The 22,120-nt window shown below is 35.8% G+C and overlaps 1 protein-coding gene across 1 annotated transcript in view; it reads right to left on the bottom strand.

The window, feature by feature from the left end:
• The window catches only part of IL1RAPL1 (interleukin 1 receptor accessory protein like 1), a 1,280,310-nt gene that overhangs the window by 510,734 nt on the left and 747,456 nt on the right, over positions 1–22,120 (bottom strand). Inside the window, exons 4-5 of the mRNA XM_070502686.1 lie at positions 11,100–11,286; positions 8,399–8,552 (exon numbers count right to left, since the gene is read on the bottom strand). Coding sequence (XP_070358787.1) covers positions 8,399–8,552; positions 11,100–11,286 — 341 coding nt within the window. The remainder of the gene's footprint in view (positions 1–8,398; positions 8,553–11,099; positions 11,287–22,120) is intronic.

Here is a 22,120-nt window from a genome sequence, read left to right as displayed (position 1 = left end):
ACCGCTAACCTAGAATTCAACATTCAGCAAAATTATCCTTTAAAAGGGTAAGAGAGAAATAGAGGCATTCTCTAACAAAAACTGAGGGAATTCATCACCAGACTTTCACTGCAAGAAATGTTAAACTAAGTTATTCGGCAGAAGGAGAACATATAGGTCAGAAACATGGATTTACATGACAGAAATAAGAGTGTCAGAAAAGGAGTAAATGAAGGTAAAACAAAATCTTATTTATTTTATTATAAATTGATCTAAAAGATAACTGTTTAAAGTACTACTAATAATTTATTGGATGACTATAACATATGGATAAGTGAAATGAATGATGGCAATGTCATAAGGGATGAGAGGGAGGAACTGGGAATACTCTGCAATAAGGTACCACCTGCATTACACACAAAGTGGTATAGTGTTTTTTGAAAGTGGTCTGAGATTAGTCAGAACTAAGAAGTGGAATATCCAGTGCAACCACTAAAAAATTTTTTAAAGTAAAATTGATAATAAGAACGTAGACATAAAGTGGAACCATATAAAATGTTCAATTAAAACCAGAGACAGCAGAATAGAGAGGGGGAAAGAAACAAAGAAAATGTTCAATGAATTGAAAACACTGATAAACAGAATATACATTAATCCAATAATTTAAGAATCATGTTACATGCAAATGGTCTAAATACACCAGTTAAAACACAGAGAATGTTAGAGTGGAAAAAATATCAAGATCCAACCGTGTGTCGTCTATGAGAAACCCACTTTAAATATAAAGAATCAAATAGGTTAACAGTGAAGCGATGAAGAAAGAGATGCCATGCTAACACTAATCAAAAGAGAGCTAGGTATATTAATTTCAGACAAAGCTAACCTCAGAACAGGGAAAATAATCACAAGCAAAGAGGGACATTATATAATGACAGGATCAAGTCTCCAAGAAGACATAACAACCTTAAACACATAAGCACCTAACAATAGAACATCAAAATTGTGAGGAAAAACTTACAGAATTGAATAGACAAATCCACTACATAGTTGGAAATTTCAACACTCTACTTTCAGTAATTGAAAGACCAAGCAAGCAGAAAATCAGTAAGGGTATAGTTGACTTGAACAACACTAAGTAAACTTGACTTAATTGGCATTTACAGAATACTCCATCCAACAATAGCAAAATACGCATTCTTCTCAAGCCCTCCTGGGACATTCACCAAGAAAGATCACATTCTAGGTCATAAAATATACCTTAACAAATTTTTAAAAATATAAATCATACAAAGTATGTGCTCAGATTACAATGGAAATAAATCAGAAATCCGTAAAAGAAAAACAGTTGTGGAAATCACCAAATGTTTAGAAATTGACACATTTCTAAATAACATATGGATCAAAGATTTCTCAAGAGAAATTAAAAAATATTTTGATGCAAATTATCAAAATTTGTGGGATACAGCAAAAGCAGTGCTTAGAAGAAATGTATAGAATTAAATTTGTATATTAGAAAAGAAGAAAACTCTAAAATAAAACAAACTTCTTCTCTGTGAAAGTCATTGTTAATAAAATCCAAAGACAAGCTACAGATTGGGAAAAAATATTTGCAAAACACTTATCTGATAAAGGACTTGTATCAAAAGTATACAAAGAATTCTTAAAACTGAGAAAGAAAAAAGCAAACATCCCAATTAAAAAGTGGGTAAAATACCTAAACAGACACTAGATCAAAGAAGATACACAAGAGGCAAAGAGGCATATAAAAATATGCTCAAAATAATTTATCATTAGGGAATTGGCAATTAAACCAACAGACCGATTGGAACAGTAAAATCCAAACAACAGAGTTCAGATTGGTAGAAAGATGCAGAACAACTGGAATTCTTCATTCATTGCTGATGGAAATACAAAATAATACAGCTATTTTAGAAACCAGTTTGGCAGCTTCTTACAAAGCTAAATATAATCTTACCATACACTCTAGGAATTGCATTCCAAGGTATTTACTCAACTGATTTGAAAACTTATATCCACACAAAACTTGCACAAGAATGTATATAGTAGCTTTATTCATAATCTCCAAAAACTGGAAGCATCCATCATGCACCATTCACTAGATAAATGGACAAACTATGGTACAGCCATATAATGGAAAATTATAAAGTGATAAAAAGAAATGAGCTGTCACGTATGAACCTTGAAGACATTATAGTAAGTGAAATAAGTCATACGAAAAGGGACAAATATTGTATAATTCTACCTATATGAAGTAGCTAGAATGGTCAAATTCATAGTTACAGAAAATAGAGTGGTGGTTGCCAGGGGTTGGTGGGAGGAGGGAATGTAGAGTTACCGTTTAATGGGTGCAGAGTTTCAGTTTGGAAAGATGAAAAAGTTCTAGAGATGGATGGGGTGATGGTTGCACAAAAATGTGAATGTACTTAATGTCATTGAAATGTACACCTAAAATGGTTAAAATGGTAAATTTTGAAAACCAAAAAGATTCTTTGAGCCCAACATCTAGAAATCTTCTCAATTGGCTGCCCTCACAACTCAGAAACTAGATTTGTAGTCTGCTCCTATCATTAACCTTTGTTCTTTGTGTGTGTTTCCAAAGAAATTCCTTTTATTAAATATCTGATTGCTCATACCATACAGGACGAACTTTGGGAACTCACTTGCAACACTGCCTCCTGAAATGAGACATAACTCTAACTGAACTAACTTATTCTTAGGACTAAGGCTGGTTCATTGAGATAGAGAGCAATCTACCAAGTCAGCTTCTGGACTGTGAGTCTTGGGGAAGTTTCAAAGGTGGGAATAAAGGGTAACAGAATTTGCCTCCTCAAAATATGCCTCTTTGGTTTAAGGATTATTTTGAGGAACTACAGACACAGAAGCAGCTCTGAAAACAAAGTAGGAGTTACCCTTTTGTAAGGGAAATTTACATTTATAAATGAAATCTCCATTTGTAAAAGTGTCTCCCTCTCTCTACCAGGAAGAGAAGGATGACTCTGAGTGCCTGTCAACAGATGAATGGATAAAGAAGATGTGGTCTATATATATACAATGGAATATTACTTAGCCATACATAAGACAAAATCATGTCATTTGTGACAGCATAATACCTTGGGGTGTTATGCTAAGCAAAATAAGTCAGACAGAGAAAGACAGATATTGTATGATTTCACTCATATGTGGAAGATAAACAAACACATAGATAAGAAGAACAGATTGGTGGTTACCAGAGGGGAAGGTGTCGGGGGAGGACAAAAGAGGTAAAGGGGCACATATGTATGGTGACAGATGGAAACCAGAGTTTTGGTGGTGAACATGATGCAATCTATACAGAAGCCAAAATATAATAATGTACATGTGAAATTTACACAACATTATAAACCAATGTGACCTCAGTAAAATAATTAAAAAAAAACAGTCTCCAGAAACCCTTATCAATGGAGAAGGGAGAACTTAGACTTACCCTTGCTTACCGTGCTTTTCCTAGTAACCTCCCATAACTGGCAGTGCCCCCCACCAAAAATCTTTCTTTTTTCTTTAGCTGAAGATGGTATTTAAGGTGGTAACTTGGGCCATCTTGGGGAGGTACTAAGTTTTCCTGGGTATCTTCCACGTATATGTAAGGTATAGATGCTAATAAATTTATGTTTGTTCTTCTCTTGTTCTTCTGTCTTTTACTACAGGGGATCTCAGCCAAGGACTCAGAAGGATAGAGGGAAAATTATTTTTCCTCCCCTACAAACCTTAACGTATGCAAATTTTTAAAGACATCATTTAGGAGGATGGAGGATCCTAGGATGGAATGCAGAATGTGATAAAATAAAAAAAAAACAAAACCTTACAAATGTGTGAGACTACCTCACTGAAGAGGATGGGGGGAACAGGTGATGACCTAAGTAACTTTGGGAATGGTGCGGAGTCTGTAAGATTAAAGATTAAAGATTAAAGGCAAAAGAAACTGTATATAAACTATAATCTAGTTGATACAGTTGTTTCTTACAGGGGTACAGGTCAACAATTCTGATCTCATTATACATCTATATTGGAAGTGAACAATTAAGTAAATGGATGGCAGATGGTGGGTTTCTCACTATTGGACAGGGAGGCTACAGATAAGCAAGGGGAAGAGGCTGTAATTATCCCTATGGTAATAGATTAGAGTTGGAGATATCAGTATGAACTCATATTTAGTTTAACATAGATACAGATAGTTACATATACAAATATTTATAGGTAACGTGTATACACTTGGGTTAGTATATACATATTTCCTCGCTCTGTCAATTGAGAGGTCTTAGAAGCAACTATACTCCAGTGGCAATGAGTACTCCCGATGCCCACATCTTACTTTCTAGTACCATTCTCCAATAAAAGGAACAAAGGCTCTGTGGAAAAAATAGCTGATTCCAGGACTGGGGCAGGAAATACACAAGATGGGCCTGGAGCATCTTGTGGGGCCAGAAAATAAGGAAGTGTTCAAAGACACACACACACAGAGATACACACACACACACACACACACACACACACACACAATGACGGGAGTATGTCAAAGAGACAAAGGAGTCAACTAAAAGAGCTCCTAGGGCCAAAGCTGGAACACTTTGAGCAACAAAGTACATCAGGTGATGTTGAATTACAAAGTATATAATAAATATCCATGAGTTCACACTAAATTAGATAAATGATTGAATAAGTAGATAAATGTGGGAAAAATTCTATCCCATGCAGAAGAATTCCAAATAACTTATGTAGATACTCTGCCTTCAAAGAGGTGAGGGCATAATTCCTTACTCCTTAAGCATGGACTGCAGATGGTGACTTCCTCCCAAAGAGTACAGTGTGGAAAGCAGGGAAAAAGAGTAACTTTACAGTGGCAAAATCTGACAAAGACCACCACAGGTGATAAAGGTCGAGATCAATAGTGATAAATCATGTTGATAGTATGATATGTTGTGATTTTACTTCTATAGTCTTCCAAGAATATATAAACCTAAGTCTAATCATGGGGAAAATATCAAACAAATCACAACTGAAGATATTCTACAAAATACATGGCCAGTAACCCTTAAAATTGTCAAGATCATCAAAAGCAAGGAAAGTCAGAAATAGCCACAGCCAAAAGGAGCCTAAGGAGATATGACAACTAAATGTAATGTGCTATCCTGGGTGGGATCCTGGATATTCTGGGTGGGAAAAGGGACATTAGGGAAAAAAAACCCAAGGGAATCTGAATAAGGTATGCACTTTAGTTGACAATAACCATCAATATTAGTTCATTAATTGTAACAAATGTACCACACTAATGTTAGATCTTAATAGGGAAACTGGATGTAGTGTATATGGGATCTCTTTCTACTGTCTTTATGATTTTTGTAAAATGGTTCTAAAGTAAAATGTTTCTTTTTAAAAAAAGACATTGCCCTGGACTCCGACTAGCTCATGTTCTTGCAGAAAAACAGGAATGTCAACAAACAGCTATAGTGCAATGTGGTGAGTGCTGCAATGGGGATTCTGAACGTGCTAGGAAGACATGAAGAACTACATGCCTCAAAACAGTGGTAACATTTTAGCTGTGCCTTGAAGAAAGAGTAAGAATCAGCCCTGTGACAATGTGGAAGAAAAAGCATTCCAAAGGGAGCACAGCATGAGCAAGGATTCAGGGGGAGGATATTTGGAGGAGAACAGCAAAAACAGCGTGGCTGAGGCTTAGAGAAGATGGTGGAGGCTAGAGACGATGCTGAAACATCCTACATTTAAAAATTTCTTTAAATGTTTAAAGTATACCAAAAGTGAAGAGCAGGTTTATTATTTTTTTTTTCACTGTGATCTGTTTCCCCGAACCACTACTTCATTTAAGTAGACACATAAGTTTTGATAAGCGAAGGATTTCCCACAAAAGCTTACAATATTGCCTGAACATTTAGTCACTTTATTTATCCAGAAATTTCCTTTTCTCTTCACATGTAGGATTCTTTCTTTTTCATTTTAAAGAAGCGTTCTAATGTACTTCAAAACATTTGTTTATTAGCAACTAATGCAGACCCACTAAAACTTAGTGATATAATGCTGTGCATGATATTTATGTTAAGTATAACACGATCATGATATGCAGAAAACCAAGTACAAAATAGTGACTAATGATCATCCAGAGAACTCACCTTTGTTGCTTTACTGAGTGATACAATTTGGGTTCTAAGACGTGTTCTTGAATTTGGCCATGGGCAAAGTAAATGTGCTCTAGTGTCACAGCATTTAAAGCAATGTTATGCATAAAGACATCTTGTCGATAGACTTGTTAATATCTAAAATGCATTTTAATAATACTATTTTCTCATCCTAAGGCACGCAGCTCTCCCATCCACCCAGAATTTCCTATAGCGTCAAACTTTGCTTTATAACTTTTTTGCCCAAATCCATGTCACAGGTAAGGCTACTTAAGTTAGAAAACTTTCATTAAATGATTCAGTAAGTTTCTCTTGGATATTAAGAAATAATTATTCCTCTTCATATAAAGAAAAGAAGATATTTTTGGAGAAATGAAGTTAGGAAAACATAGTAGCCCTGGGTAGCATTTAGGAGAAAATGATTCCATTATTGGTTATACAAACTAGCTTCATTTAAGTCGTTTTACCATTTGGGACCCAGTTTCTAGTCTGCACAGGCTTGTTTTCCAAGTGCCTCTTACTAGATAGTGGTTTAGTATCCTAGTATTTCTAGAAAAGGGAAAGATGTGCTTCACAAGGGTTAGTTCCACCCTCCAAAGAACGAAGACTAGAAGTACCTTCATCTTCTTTTCAGAATAGACGTTTTTTCATTATATTTTAAAATTCCTTTGTCTCAATACCTACTCCTTGGAAAAGCTACTTCAGTACAGATTGAGAGCAAAAAATAAATAATAAAAAATTCAGTATTTATTGTAAATAAAATTCAAGTATTGACAGTTATATTTTTCACTGTTCTGTTAATCAGAGAGGTAAAGTGATAAAGTGTTAATTTTAATTTTCTATACAGAGACCTACTACACACAGCAAAACAGGAGAGCAAAGTAGGGTAAATCATACAGATGCATACCACAGGTACATAATACAAGACTGAATGTCTGTTCATTATTCAAGTGTAGCATATACTGCAAGTGTCGGTTATTTACTGAGTCTAATATTTATCAAAGGCATTACCAAAGAGTACCTTATTTAACTAAATTTTCTCTCCATCCGAATAATTACTACTTACCAAATGGATTTCATGAAATCGAATTTAGTTTTTAAGTCAAAATATAATTTCAAGATTTGAAAGAAAAGATGATTATTATAAGATGAAGTGACGACCACACAACACTTTTCATATATAGGAAAACTATTTTAAGTGAATCAATGAACAAATGAAAGTCTCTTGAAAGTCCGTGATATCCTTTTTATACTTTTCTATATATGTTTCACAAATATGATTGTACAAAACAAGTTACTGAGAAGACTCTTTCTCAGTAAGATGAGAATAATATCTTTAACTTGCTAATATTGCTCTTGCTTTTTCCCCCTTTTTTCTCTCAGAACCAATTATACAGAAGTACACTATAAAGTAAAAGAAAACTAAGTATGCATACAATATTTTACATGACATAAAAATGAAAAAAGTGATGCCCCTTTGGATATAATTCTACATTTTGCAAATTGATTTCATACCTATTACCTTACCTCATTTGATCCTTGCAAAAACCCTATGAAATAAACAAGGCAAATTTTATAACTGTCATTTTATACATGAGGAAACTGATATTTTGAAGGTTGTGGTGATTCAAACAAGGTCATACGACTAGCGAGCTGTAGATTCATGATTACAGACAATGTTCTGAATCTTGTTGGCATGTCCTTCTACCTTAGCAACCAGATATGGAAATGACTCCACATACTGCACCTCATATAGTTATTCAATTATTGTACCTAAAACTATGTTATTTTCAAGTTCATGAGAATACTTATGTCAGATTCATAGAGTAATGAATGAAAAAGTAATTTTTCTAATTTGGAGCAAGACAGGAAGACAGAGGTAGATTTCATATGTTCCATTTCAACACTTTAGAAAATGTTTCCAAAAATGATACCATTACAAAATACAAGCACAATTTTCTGCAATTGTAAACTCATTATTTCAAGTACTTTCAAAAGTTAACATTTCTATAATTCCCTAAGCATATTTTCTTTAACTTTCCAAATGCATTTTAGTGCAACATGATTTAAAAGCAAGGAGAAATAAGTTTTACCTATAGAAATCCACTTAGCATTTGGTTAAGTGCTTCCTTTCATTGCATACATTTGATAAAATCAATATGCAGCACAAAAACTAAATTTAAAACGGTAGTTTCATTACTTGCAAGTGAAATATGGAAGACTGTGCTCACCTGTAACAGTTAATTCAGTAGTCCTTCTCACAACGAAGCCTCCATATTTTAATTCACAGGTATAATTTCCAATGTCGTCTTCTCTGACTTCTCTTATAAGCAGGGTATCTCTTTTGAATACAATACTTGGCCTCCAAGTTTTTGTCCTACATTCCTACATGAAGAACATAAAATTTTTGAGGTGCATAAAGTAACTGAAAAATAAAGTATTTAAAACAACCAAACTAAAAGCTTCTAAAGTTATATTTTAAACAGGCTAAAGAGTTTGGAATTAATGCTAGATTTTCCTATCTTCTCCACATCTCCAGGAAATCAAGTACCTAAATATGAAAAGAGTATTTTTAGCAAGAGTCACTTTATTAATTCTTAAGATTAGTGTCTCTAAATCAGATATGCATTGATTTATTAGATATAAGAAAAGGAACATTTGTTCAGATTACTCCTGACATCATTTTTTAGAAGCAAATACTCCACAATTGATGATTATAAAATTAACCACCTTGATACTGATAACATAAAATATAAAACGAATTATTTTAGTGGAAAGTAGAAAAATTAATTCTATAGAAGAAAATGTTTCTATTTCAATACTTTAAATCTTTTAATGTTACATTTAGATATAATTCAATCTTCATGGTATGTACACTATATAACCCATGAAAGAAATGGCCAAGATTTATATGCAAGGTCTTTATAGTTCCATAAATATCTAATTTCATTGTTGCTGGGTCTAACAAATTATGGTCTCTGAATTAAGCTTTGGGTTAAAATGATGTTGGCCCAGGAGATTTCTGCTTTTGCCAAGCACAAGTCCATTTCCTCTAGCCAGATCCGAAATCAATGGAATGAGAATAAAATAGCTTCAAACCCTGACATTATTCAGAGCTAACATTATTTCTAAAAAAATTTATTGCCGAATCAAATTTTTGCAGGCCATTATTTTGATTATGTGGCTCAATGCCTGTGCATAATTGAGGGACAATTATCCAGTTATTTCAGACCAAAATATACATTTCATAAGCTCATATTCATTGCAAAAACTGTCATAATTACATAAATTATGAATGGAGACTATATTCCCTTGACTACGGAAAAATAATCTGAATTTTTCAAGAATTTTAAATTCCACATATACTGTACTTCCACGCATCACTCCCCTAGTTATGGTCCTTATATAAGGTCATAATGATTGGAGAGATGGTGGAAACACGACTAAAAAATCAATGTGAGGCCAGCCATTTAATAAATTGAGTGTGTGAATGTATGTGTGTGTGTCCAGAGTTCTAATGTTTCAGCAAATTTTGAGATACCGTTTCAAAAAGTGAGAAGTGCATAACTCTTAAGATCAACTTATTAGCAAGCAACAAAGAAATTGCACATCTAGAAGCTGAATGTACACATAAGAGCACTAGAAAAATATTTGTTCTTGGAGACCTTGGAGCAAACTTCCCTAATGCCTCTTCCCTTTGAAGTAATCATTAGAGCTTGCTCAGAATCTGCCTGTGGAAAGCAGGCAAACCACAGAGAATCAGGGAGAGAAATACTCATACAATTAAAAAAGGGAAAAAACAAAACTCATCTGCACAGGAACAGAAATCAGTGGGGCTAATACTGGAGGGCTGTTTAACATTGGCTAAGATAGAAATCCAAGAAAAGAGCAGAAAAATACTTCAACGGTTCTCTTGATATTCTGAATCCTCCATTGCTTATTATCGAGAATCAAAATTAAGTCTTACTCAGAGAAGGGCATTACTAATTTTGGCAAAATCCTTTAAAAACTGTCAAAGATTTGCTTGTTGTTTCATTTCTACCAGGTTTGGAATTCATGAGCAATCAGTCGTGAGGGCTCACATTCTGTAGATTGGCGTTTTTGGATCTAGTTACTAAGAGGTCCAGCTTCCTAAATGGCTACTTCCAGTGAGTTGAAAAAAGCAAATTTTACACTAGGAACCTATAAACCATGGATAAAATATTCCAGACAAATGTTCATAACATCTCTATTGTATTTTCTTGAGTACATTCAATAACAAAAACATCTATTATGGTATAAATAAAGCTGAAGAGTACATTCAAATCCTAAAATTCAGAAAAGTCAATGATGTGATAGGAAGGACAGGGGTTGGATTATTCTGCTTAAGTCTAAAGTTTCTTTTGGTTTTTGAAAAACAGTTAATCTAACACTATTTTTATAATGTTATAAATTTTCATCAGATGTTATTTTTCAAAATATGTATGCTTTTATGTGAAAATAATTAGAATATGCACAAAGATACTCCCATTAAACAGAACATTTCAATAAAACGAGTGTACCATTTTACCACAGAAGCAAATTAATCTTTTCTCTCCTTATGTGGGGACATTTTGGACTGTTTATATGAAGAGCTCTGAAATCAACGCTTAACATACATTAGTTCCTGAAATTATCAACATAGATTATAATAGACTTGAAATAATCGTCAGTATAAACAAGAAATAAACATAAACACAATAGCTTATTACAATGGACTACCAATATAAATATTGACTAGCATTTATTAAAACCACTGGTTTGAAAATTTATGATGGGCAAAACTTGCTTTAATATTTTAAGAAGGCAGAGCTGAACTATATCACACCCATTTAAAGTTTTTTATCCAACTTGTTCAAGAATAAGATACACAGTAATCTATTTATAAGCAATAAAATCATTCACAGGCCATACCTTATACCATAGGATTTCAGGTTCTCTGGTTGGTAGTAAAAAATCTTCTATGTCACGGCACGAAATTTCCTTGCTTTTGCTAAGTTCAGCTTTATCAAAGTATTTCATCCTGGAATTGTAGCATAGCCCAGTGTCATTTTCGCCCACCGTCAGCGAAATGGATACTTTCATACAGTAAGTGGAGTTTCTGTAACGAAGCAGAAAAAATATGGTGGCCTGGTGTGAACAAAAAGCAAGTGCTGCCAAGGCAGTGTATTTACTTCACTTAAAACAAAAAAGAGAGAAAAAACCCCAAAACTGCATTGATTGATTAATGCCAGGTTGTGGTATATCATGGCTTATTCCACAGGACTCTCTCTTGTCACCCAGCTAAACAGTGCTTGGTTCTGTGAAACCATGTGTACATTTCTCATTTGCTGGAAAAAAGAAGTTTTGTATCATATACAGGTTTGGTTTGAAAAAATGTTCAATAAAGATTTTTCTACCTGGAAAAATGAAAGGAATAAAGGAAGATTTAGGTCCAGGAAAGAAGTTAGGCCTGGGTTTATGCTAAAGTTGGCAAACTTAATAGAGAAGTAGAAAAAGGTAACTGACCTATTACGCATAACGGAAGGACAGCAATAAGGCTGCCCAATTCTTATAGTACTGGTTGTCTTCATAAGAGGACAAGCTATCAATGAGTCTAGGAAGAAAACAATCTTGGGTAAAAGTATTGCAAACTCACTATCTTTACAAGCCCATATCCCTTTGGGTTGAGACTTGGAGTCCAGGTTTCAGACAAGGGAAACATTCTAATATATTAAGTAAAGACAACCCCATACAGATTGACAGATTCTACAGAATCAGTTCATTAAATCAGTGTCTCATTTTACTCCTAGCTGCTTCCTAAATCAGGTTTATAAATTGGAATACACGAGAATAGAAACCATGTTTAGAGATCTCTTTGAAAGAGTTGGACCAAAGGAAGTTTTCTTGTAAATTGCACTATTTCTGTTTGCTAATTAAGTCTCTGGACTTTCAATGAACATCGATAATGTGTCAGGCATGGTGCCAGGCAGTGAAAATAAAGAGGAATAAAACATCAGATTCAAGGTTTTGTAGAGAACTTCTCATTTGGTAAGTGCCCAACGGCTTATTTGTGTACTTGGCCATCAAAGTCTTAGATTTGTGTTTCACTGATTAGTATCTGCAACTTCAGGCAACTTATTTAACTCCTCTGAATCTCAGGTGTGGGACAACACTTATCCAAGTATTAAATGGGATATTGAATCAAAATCTGCTTGGCCTGTCATAGATGCTCAGTGATATTGGTTCCTCTCTGTTCTGCATTGGTGCACATGACCACAGCCCCCAAGTCCTCCTCCTTATCCAGCCAAGGTGCTTTGACATTTAAGCAGCAATTGGATTTAGATTCTAGCTTTTTTTAAAATGCTAATATGACATGATGAGAATGGCCAGAAAATAGATAGGTTAGCTGTGGTATAATAAAAAATATATTTGGTCTTTGTCCCTGGTTCCTGGCACAGATCTCATAAAACTCTTGGAATTTCCTGATTGATAAGTGTCTTTTGTTATTCGAAAGGAGCCCCTTTTGATTACACCTGAGTTTCTGCTAATAAATTGACTTAGGGTGGAGCCCCTTTAGCCTCAGGATGGGACTGGTCAACAGAAAGACCAAGTGACCAGAGGGTTGGAACTTTCAGCCCCACTCACTGACCTTCAGGGAAGGTGACAAGTGCTGGAGAATAAGCTCTATAAAACCTCTAGAACACAAAGACTGGTGAGCTTCAGGGTTGATGAACACGTGGAAGTTCTGAGAGGGTGGCATGCCTGGAGAGGGCATGGAAGCTCTGTGCCTCTTCCCCCATACCTTGCCCTATACATGTCTTCCATCTGGGTGTTCACTTGTATCCTTTGAAATATTCTTTGTAATAAATCAGCAATAGTAATTCAACTGTTTGCCTGAGTTTTGCTAGCCATCTAGCAAATGATTGAATCCAAGGACGGGGTTGTGGGAACCTCTGATTTGTACCCAGTTTGTCAGAAGCACAAGCAATGACCTGGACTTGCAATTGGTGTCTGAATTGTAGTGGGGGGACAATCTTGTAGGACTGAGTCCTTAACCTGTGGGAACTGATGCTAACAAGTGATAGTGTCAGAACTGAACCGAATTGTAGGACATCCAGCTGGTGTTGCAGAATTGCTTGGTGTGAAAAAAAAAAAAAAAAAACCCTGCACATCTGGTGTCAGAAGTGTTGAGAGGAGAAGAGCAAAATAGAGTCTTCCTTCACAGTTAATTATTCAGCTTTGTATAGGGTAACAAAGAAAACTGCTACAAAATTATTACGTAGAATTATTGAATGTAGATGTCTCTAGCTTCGTATAATATGCAGCCTACACGTACATCTAAAATACTTCATGGGTGAAACCCTTAACCTTTAAACAAAGTCAATCAGCAGCCTTAAAAAAGTCCTGAGAGAACATGTTCAGAGATTTTACTAGAATGATAAGACATATTCCCTGCCCTCAGCCCCTCCCAATGCAGGAGAAGTGATACACAAGTAAACAGTTGAAATCCCATGTGATAAGCACTACAAAGAGCTATATACTACCACAGTAGTGTCAAAGGAAGAAACAAGACTTCACACAGTGATACCTGGTTGTCTTAAACAATAAGTAAGAATTTGGCAATTCTAAGGAAGGCTATTTCGGGGAACAGTATGCACAAAGGCTTGAAGGCATGAAACAACTTGACACGTGTGAGGAACTGCAAATAATTTGGTGTGGCTGGATTATGAAGTAGTTATAAGGGAACAGCAGGAACTGAGCCTGGAGAGATGTGCAGGAGCCAGACTGAAAGTCATGCAAGCCACTGCAAGGAATTTGGACTTTCTGTTAGGAAATGATAAAATTTTGATTTTGGAAGGATTTTTCTGATTGTAGTGACAAAAATGGATTGGATTGGAAGGAGGACTAAGTGCAGTCAGACAAATTAGAAAGCAATTGCATTCATTTGGGAAGAAACATGGCAGCTGCAACAAGGCAATGCCCATTGAGATAGAAAGGAGGGATCATGTTCAAAGTATATTTAAGTTATAGAATGGATATGAGAGTGAAGGAGTAAAGAGAGAGGCATCCAAGATGATGAAGAATTTTTCTCAGATGAGTATATGAAAGGTAGAGTCAATCTTTAAGCATGGAAAATACCGAAAAAGAAACAGCTTTGAGAGAAAAGAAAGTACGTTCAATTTTAGCTTGAGCTTCACACCCAAGTGAAAAAAAAATCCTCTTTGGGTTTCTAGCAATATTGCTCATGTATTATTTATTAATTTTACTCTAGTACAGACTAGAGCATGCTCTTCCCAGGCTCATTTTAAGATAATTTTTTTCAGAAAAAAGTAATGATCTAAGTTAAGCTATTAACTACCTTAGGACACATTCAAATGTGTTGTAAGAAAGCATTCAGGTTTTGGAATAACACTGATAATTGTACAACCTGTTAGAATTCTTAAAGAACGGAGAATTTTCTAAGAAGTAAATCGGTGAATTCTAATTTTGAAACTTCCACGATCATCTTTTAAATTCATGAGTCTTAGGTTTTCTTTCTCCTCAAACATTGATTACTTTTGTTTGTTTCTCCACACCTCCTTGTATCAATCACCGGATGTTCTTTAATACAGGCAGGGTCCAGTTAAGTGCAAGATCGCCAAAGTCCACCCGCAGAGGTTCAGATTCCAGCTCAATTCTCATTATTTTTGAAAACTAGAGAAAGTGACTTGGTTCCCTAAGCTTCCATTTCCTCATTTGTATAGGAGAAAATGATACTAAAGACCCCATAGGTTGTTGTGGGAATCAAATATGTTAAAATATAAAGAGGTTAGAACAGTGCCGGTCTTACAGCCAGCACTCAGCAAGTGTTACATCTTATTATCAGTACTGTGTCCCTTTTCCCTGCCTCCCCTCTATTTCCATTTTGCAGTATGGTCACACGGTGTTTGATCAGGAGGTAGAGCAGACAATATCGCCATGACAGTGCCTTGGTGTTTGGTGTTTAATTAGTGTGAAAGATAAGAATTCAGATAAGTTCTTACATTTTTCATCGGGGATATCTGAGTGGGCTGGACAAGAATGAGTAAAGTTGATGAAAAATAATATGGACTCCTCACTCCAGTTTTCCCCTCCTGCTGTTCTATAAATGCAACTGACCCCTGATTTTCAGAAAGTGCCTCCATATGAGCACACTTAGATATTCTTATTTTCCTGGCTTTTATTCCCCAGCAATGTGAGGTGACTGCCGATTTACAACTGTCTGGTAACGTCTGGAATTCCAGACTCCCCAGGAAAGCACTATTTTCAAATTACTTTCGATGTTTTAATACTTGTTTACTGTTTCTGTTCATCAGGAGGTGATTCAAAAAGCTAAAAATAAAGCAGCATCCAATGAACGCTATGGTCCTATTTATTGAGAAGAGCTAACAGGACGCAAGCAACTTGTGACAGATTAATAAACATATGATCCTCTTGAGGGGAATTACGCACTCTCAAAGTAAAGAGCACCATCCGCCATCATCAAATTTGCAGGATGACTGCTGTGGTGCTGTGGCTCCCTGCCATCAGGGAAACACTGTGGAATTGGGTAAATGGGGTAAGGAGAATGCTCCTACAGGACTTATGGTAAAAGTCGTCCGCACATACCTACTTGGCTTCTATTATTTACAACAGATGAGCTGCAATCTAGGCAAAAAGTTAAATCATGACTGCTGGTTTTAATGTTTTTAAAATGGTTATACATGTATGTGGAGAAAAAAGCTGTTCACAATTGAGAGCCAACACTCAATTATCCTGTGCAAGGAAGAAATAATATTAATGTGAATTTTAAAAAGACCTAGTTTTCTCTGGCAAGGGTGACCCTGCAGTACACACCAAGTACACACAATGTTTTGTACAAACAATTCAGACAGAGTTACTTCTTTCAACTTCCTGAGGTTACAGCAAAGAGACTCAATGCCTAAAGAAGTCAACTATTTGTCCAAGTTCTACTATCTAATTAGTGGCAGAAATGAGATTAGAACTCACACCTTTAAACTTCTAATTCATTTGTCCCTTCTATATGCTACAGAAGATAATTAGTGCTGGGTTAGCACACATAAAATATATATATATATACACATAATATATTTAGCATTGTTTAAAGCAAAAGAAAGTTACCCATTCTTAGCCTCTGATTTTATATTATTTCAAATCCCAAAATAGATGTCTTCTGGAGAAAGGCAGCATATACTCCAACTTGGATTTCTTTGAAAATATATGTCCTTAAACTCCCAAAAATCTAATAAGGACCAAAAGGGAGCAAGTAGCAGATCTCAAAGAAATATCATGGTTTCTTCAGCATTTTCTGCTACATACTTTCTCTCTCTCTGTATGTATACATACTTGCAAAAGGACTGGCTATTTTTTTACTATTTTTTTTCTTGAGGAAGATTAGCCCTGAGCTAACTACTGCCAATCCTCCTCTTTTTGCTGAGGAAGACTGGCCCTGAGCTAACATCCACGCCCATCTTCCTCCACTTTATACGTGGGACACCTGCCACAGCATGGCTTTTGCCAAGCAGTGCCCTGTCCGCACCCGGGATCCGAACCAGCAAACCACAGGCCGCTGAGAAGCGGAACGTGCGAACTTAACCGCTGCACCACCAGGCTGGCCCCCAGGACTGGTTTCTGAAAGGACTGGTTTAGGGTCCTGTCTTATAAGGGGGAAAAAAATCTAACCTTAAATCCAGTGCAAATATTAGGAACTAACAGATATTTTTGGACATAATCAAGAAACACATATATGACACAAAAATAAAATTAATTTCCATAAGTACAGTCTCTGGAAGTCAGTACAGTGCATTGAAGTTCTCCACAGGTTTCTTAGCAGTGTGCTACTCTGAAATAGACAAAGATTCTGAATTGGCATGCATGGAAGCTACCAGAGAGCTTCAAATTCATCTTTTAAAGGATGACAAAGCTGCACAACTACAGATTGAGGTATGGAAATTTGGGTAGTGCAGGCAGGAGGTAAGAAAGAAAAATATGTGTAGGAAGGGAAATTTTATATATTACCTGATGAGCTGATAAAAGTATAATAAAAACCACGTTGAGCCATACCTAAGGGTAGCACAGTTTCAATAATTCTGTAATCACACCTCCTATGCATGATAATACGTAGTGTTCAGTGTCTCTCTTCTACTATAACAGAATTACCAGTAAGATGATTGTTAAATATATCCTCTAACAGCGTCACTAAACACTTGACCTACATATTATGCTAATTCTCAGGTCCCTAGGGGAAATAATAACATTTCCATAATGTTTGGAAATCTTTTCCCACTTTATGAAGTGCTGAGAAAGACACAGGGATTTGACCAATGTTTTTAAAGAATTAAGTTGTTCTCTGCTTCTATATTTTATATAGTCCACTCTAACATTCTTTGGTCATTTTTCAAGTCATAATCTTCATACATAATTGTTTTGTAAAATTAAAAGCATAGAGTATTTTTGAAGTGTCATAAACGTTTGGGCACTGAAGAGCAGCACAGAGGCACAGCAGATCTGAAAGTCCAGCAACTACAGACCCAAGCAGAACTGAACTGTCTGTAAGGTGGCTCCTTACCCATAAATTTGACCATAGTGTCTAAGTAGTTGTGAAAATAAAGTGCTGAGAATCAAAAACGTCAGGGTTTGATTGTGGAGGGAACATCTTATGGTTTGTTAAGCCTTAAAAATACTTTGATAGTTTATTTAAAATCTTAAAGCCTTCCAATTTTTTCTATATTTAAAATTTTTTTCTATCAGTCTTTATGGTGATGCCTGAAGCTAAGCATGTGGTCCTTCTGCTATATCTTATCTTTCTTACACACACTATGTTTATAGCTACTGGCACTAAACGTGAAATTTGTTTGGATTAGGTTTTCTTTCTAGAAGAGCTCTGGAGGACCTATTGATTTAACTGTGGTTGAAATCAGCCCTCGTGAAGAGATTAGAGTGAGACCACTGAACAAATGGTAAGACCTAAAAATGCCAGTTTATTGCCTTCTCATTTGAATTTTTTTTCTTTTAAATTTAACTGGTAAATTGAACTTCATTCATGGTCTTCTGCTAACTATAAATTCAAAATAATTATCTCCCTCTTTTTTGGTGGAAAATGCTTAATATAATTTTACCGTTTCTATTTTTCTAGCCTAATATTCTAGAATATTAGATTTGAGGAGGCCTTGGCATGTGAAATCCTAGTCCAGTATTTCTCTGCCTGAGTTATTCCTGGGCATGAGCACTTTCGAACTTTACCGCTGTAGACCCCAAGCCCTCCTTTCAGACTACTTGAGGGAGAAGAAAAGGGAGAGAAAGAGAGAACAAAACATGTCACTGAAGGAAACTGAGGCCCAGGACGTGGGTTCAAGGTCACATAAATTGCAAATAATTTCTTCAGAGAAGCTATGGCTGACCTCCTGGATCTTTATCCGTCTTATTCCTTTGTTTATTTTCTTCATATCAATCACAATTTGTAATTACTTATTTCCAACTATTTAGCTGCCTCCTCTGTTAATATTTAGTCTTCTCATAATATGTAAAATAAGAGAGTTAGATGTGTGCTTTTTGAATTCTTAGAGGCACACTTTTTTTTAACTGAGGTAAAATTCATACAGCATAAAATTAACCATTAGCTATTTGAAAGTATACAATTAAGCATCATTTAATACATTCATGATGTTATGCAACCATCACTTCCATCTAGTTCTAAGACATTTTCATCATTCCAAAAGGAAAACCATATGCATTAGCAATAACTCCCCATTTTCCCATCACCTCAGCCCCCGGCAACCACCAATCTGCTTTCTGCCTTAATGGATCTGCTTACTCAAAGTATTTCGTATAAAAGGAATCATACAACATGTGGACTTTTGTGTCTGGCTTCTTGCACTTAGCATAATGTGCTCAAGGTTCAGCCATGTTGTAGTATGCATCCGTATTTCATTCCTTTTGTTGGATGAGTAATACGATATTTAGCTTTTTCGTACATAAGCTGATGGACATTTGGGCTTGCTTCCATTTTATCTATTGAGAATAATGCTGCTATGAACATTCATGTACAAGTATTTGTCTGAGTCCCTTCTTTCAACACTTTTGAGTATAAGAGTAGAAATGTTGGGTCATATGGTAATTCTATGCTTAACTTTTTAATGAATCAGGCACTATTTTTTTAAAACTTCTTAAGCTCTTTCTCCCCTTCTGAACAATCCGGTTTCTCCTGGCACATGAGAATAATCCATTACAGGAATGCGTTTACTGACAGCCTGTTGAGGCTATGGACTTAAAAGGTCTAATGATTTCCATAAGTGCCTAGTACAGTGCCAGGCATATCGTAGGTACTCTCAATAGATATTTGTTAAATGAATGAATGAATGAACTATTAGTTAATGGTTACATAGCTCTGATTACATTTCTTTTTTGCTTAATCTCGCTAAACAACTCTCAGCTACAACCCATCATACTAGTTTTTACCCCTTTTCGTGGTATGCTTCTTTGAAATAAGACACACTTCTTGACAGTGAATGTGGCAAGCAAATAGGTGTCTTCCAGGCCCAGTAAAAAAATTATAATACAGCTGTAAAGATTTTCTAGCACTGAATAGCTACCTGCAATCACCTGATTCGCGCCTTCTCCCACCCTACATATAGCAGAGCTTCTTCTAATGGTAGTTGGCCTTCCTGATTTGAAAGATAAGGGAAAGGGAGGATAAATGTGTGAGCCACATTTGGGTCAGTTGCAAATCACTTTTTTCCCTCCAAGCATCACACAGGCAACTTTTTCTAAAGTGACTGTGTAGTTCTTGTACTGTAAATCTTGCTCCTGGACTGTTGTGGAGAAGAGGTGACCCAGGATCTAGATGCTCGACTAATCCTACACCCCAACTCTCTCATATTATAATGAAAATTCTGGGGAAACATGTAACAGGGTAAAACAAAACCTATATTGATCTCTAAAGAGGAGAGAGAAGTACCAGAGTTCGCTGAAATCGTAGCCATTCACAAACAGATTTTTCAGAGTTAGATTAAGTTTTCGAATTTTAAAAACATGCTTTTTTCCCTACTACACATAAATCAAATCTGGACAATGTCAGGAAACAGCCCCCACAATCAGTAATTATATTTTTCTACTAATGCTTCTCTAAATATTTTTTAAATGTTATAATGGCATATGCTTCATTCGGTTTTACTTTGCAGGGTCAATATTTCCTGATAATAGCTTTGCTTTCCTTGACTTCAAAAGAAAAATATAAGTAATAAAGAAAATTAACTGTGAAGATAGAAAATAACCTTAATTATAAAGGACATTTATATCATATTCTTAATTACATATAAAGAAAAAAACTGAATATATTCCATAAGATTGACAGAAGTGTGTATTTCCAGACTTTGGAGATTAGAACAGCATAAAGATATATTGTTTACCAAAATTCACAATCAGAGTTTCATGTAAAAATGTGACCTCTTTGAATTTAGCACATTTAGAGAGTGGTCCAATTTCTGCAGACACAAAGAAGACAGAACAGCATGTCTGTATTCAGGAAAACTATTCCACACCCAAGAAATGTTTGGGGGAAATGGAAATGCAAGCCAGAAGTGCTCCCTGAAGGACAGGTCCCAGCCACTTGTCTCAACTTACATGTTCATGGCACCAGCTTGGTGCTCTAATTTGAAGGTAACATGTGAGATCCTGCTTGCTCTTTTCATCATTTTCTAATTTCACATTTTTCAACTCTTTCATCTCCTTTTCTCCTGTTATGATTTGAGACAGTTTCATTCTATGTAAAATTCAGCATATTGCCCCCCTCCCTTTTTTTGAGGAAGATCAGCCCTGAGCTAACATCCGTCGCCAATCCTCCTCTTTTTGCTGAGGAAGACTGGCCCTGAGCTAACATCTATGCCCATCTTCCTCTACTTTATATGTGGGATGCCTACCACGGCATGGCTGGACAAATGGTGCGTAGGTCCACGCCCGAGATCCAAACCAGCAAACCCCAGGCCATGTAAGTGGAACATGTGAACTTAATGGCTGCACCACCAGGCCGGCCCCAGCATATTGCCTCTTAAACTTCTTGGAGCAAAGGCATGCCATTTCATAAAAACAAAACAAAACCATTAAGCCCAGCAGGGGGACACTCAACATAACATAGGAGTGAATATATAACTATCATTTATTAAAGGAGTGAATTAACTATTACTTATTGAACATTTGAAAGTCATTCATTCAGTCAATACATATTTATTGGACAAAGACTATGTGTCTGGCCCAGCTGGGGATAAAGCAGTGAGTAGGCAAAGTACTTGCTTTTATGGAGCTTGTAATCTGCTGAGAGGAAATGATGGAGGGAGGAACATTGTGTAAAAAGCTTTATATGATACCACTTCACACCCTTTAGGATGGCTATGATAAAAAAATGGAAAACAAGTTTTGGCAAGGAAATGGAGAAATTGAAACCCTTGTACTTGGCTGGTGGGAATGTAAAATGGTGTAGCCACTGTGGAAAACCAGTTTGGCGGTTCCTCAAAAAATTATACATTGACTGAGCATATGATCCAGCAATTCCTAAACCGAGGTATATACCTAAACGAACTGAAAGCAGGGACTTAGATACTTATACATCAGTGTTCATAGCAGCATTACTTACAACAGACAAGAGGTGGAAACGACTAAAATGTCTATCAAAAGATGAATGGATAAAATGTGGTGTGTGTGTGTGTTTACATATATATGTATATATATGCAATAGAATATTATTGGCTTTTAAAAGGAATGCAATTCTGATATGTAATACAACATGGATGAACCTTGAAAATATTATGCTAAGTGAAATAAGACAGACACAGAAGGACAAATATTGGTTGACTCCACTTATATAATATACCTAGAATAGACAAATTGATAGAAATAAACTAAAACAGGTTACTTGAGGTTGAGGGGAAGAAAGAACAAGG

The sequence above is a fragment of the Equus asinus genome, chromosome X (genome assembly GCF_041296235.1).
Source record: "Equus asinus isolate D_3611 breed Donkey chromosome X, EquAss-T2T_v2, whole genome shotgun sequence".
NCBI classification, from domain to species: domain Eukaryota; kingdom Metazoa; phylum Chordata; class Mammalia; order Perissodactyla; family Equidae; genus Equus; species Equus asinus.
Note: the sequence above shows the minus strand (reverse complement) of the source record. Positions and strands in the feature narration are given on the sequence as shown.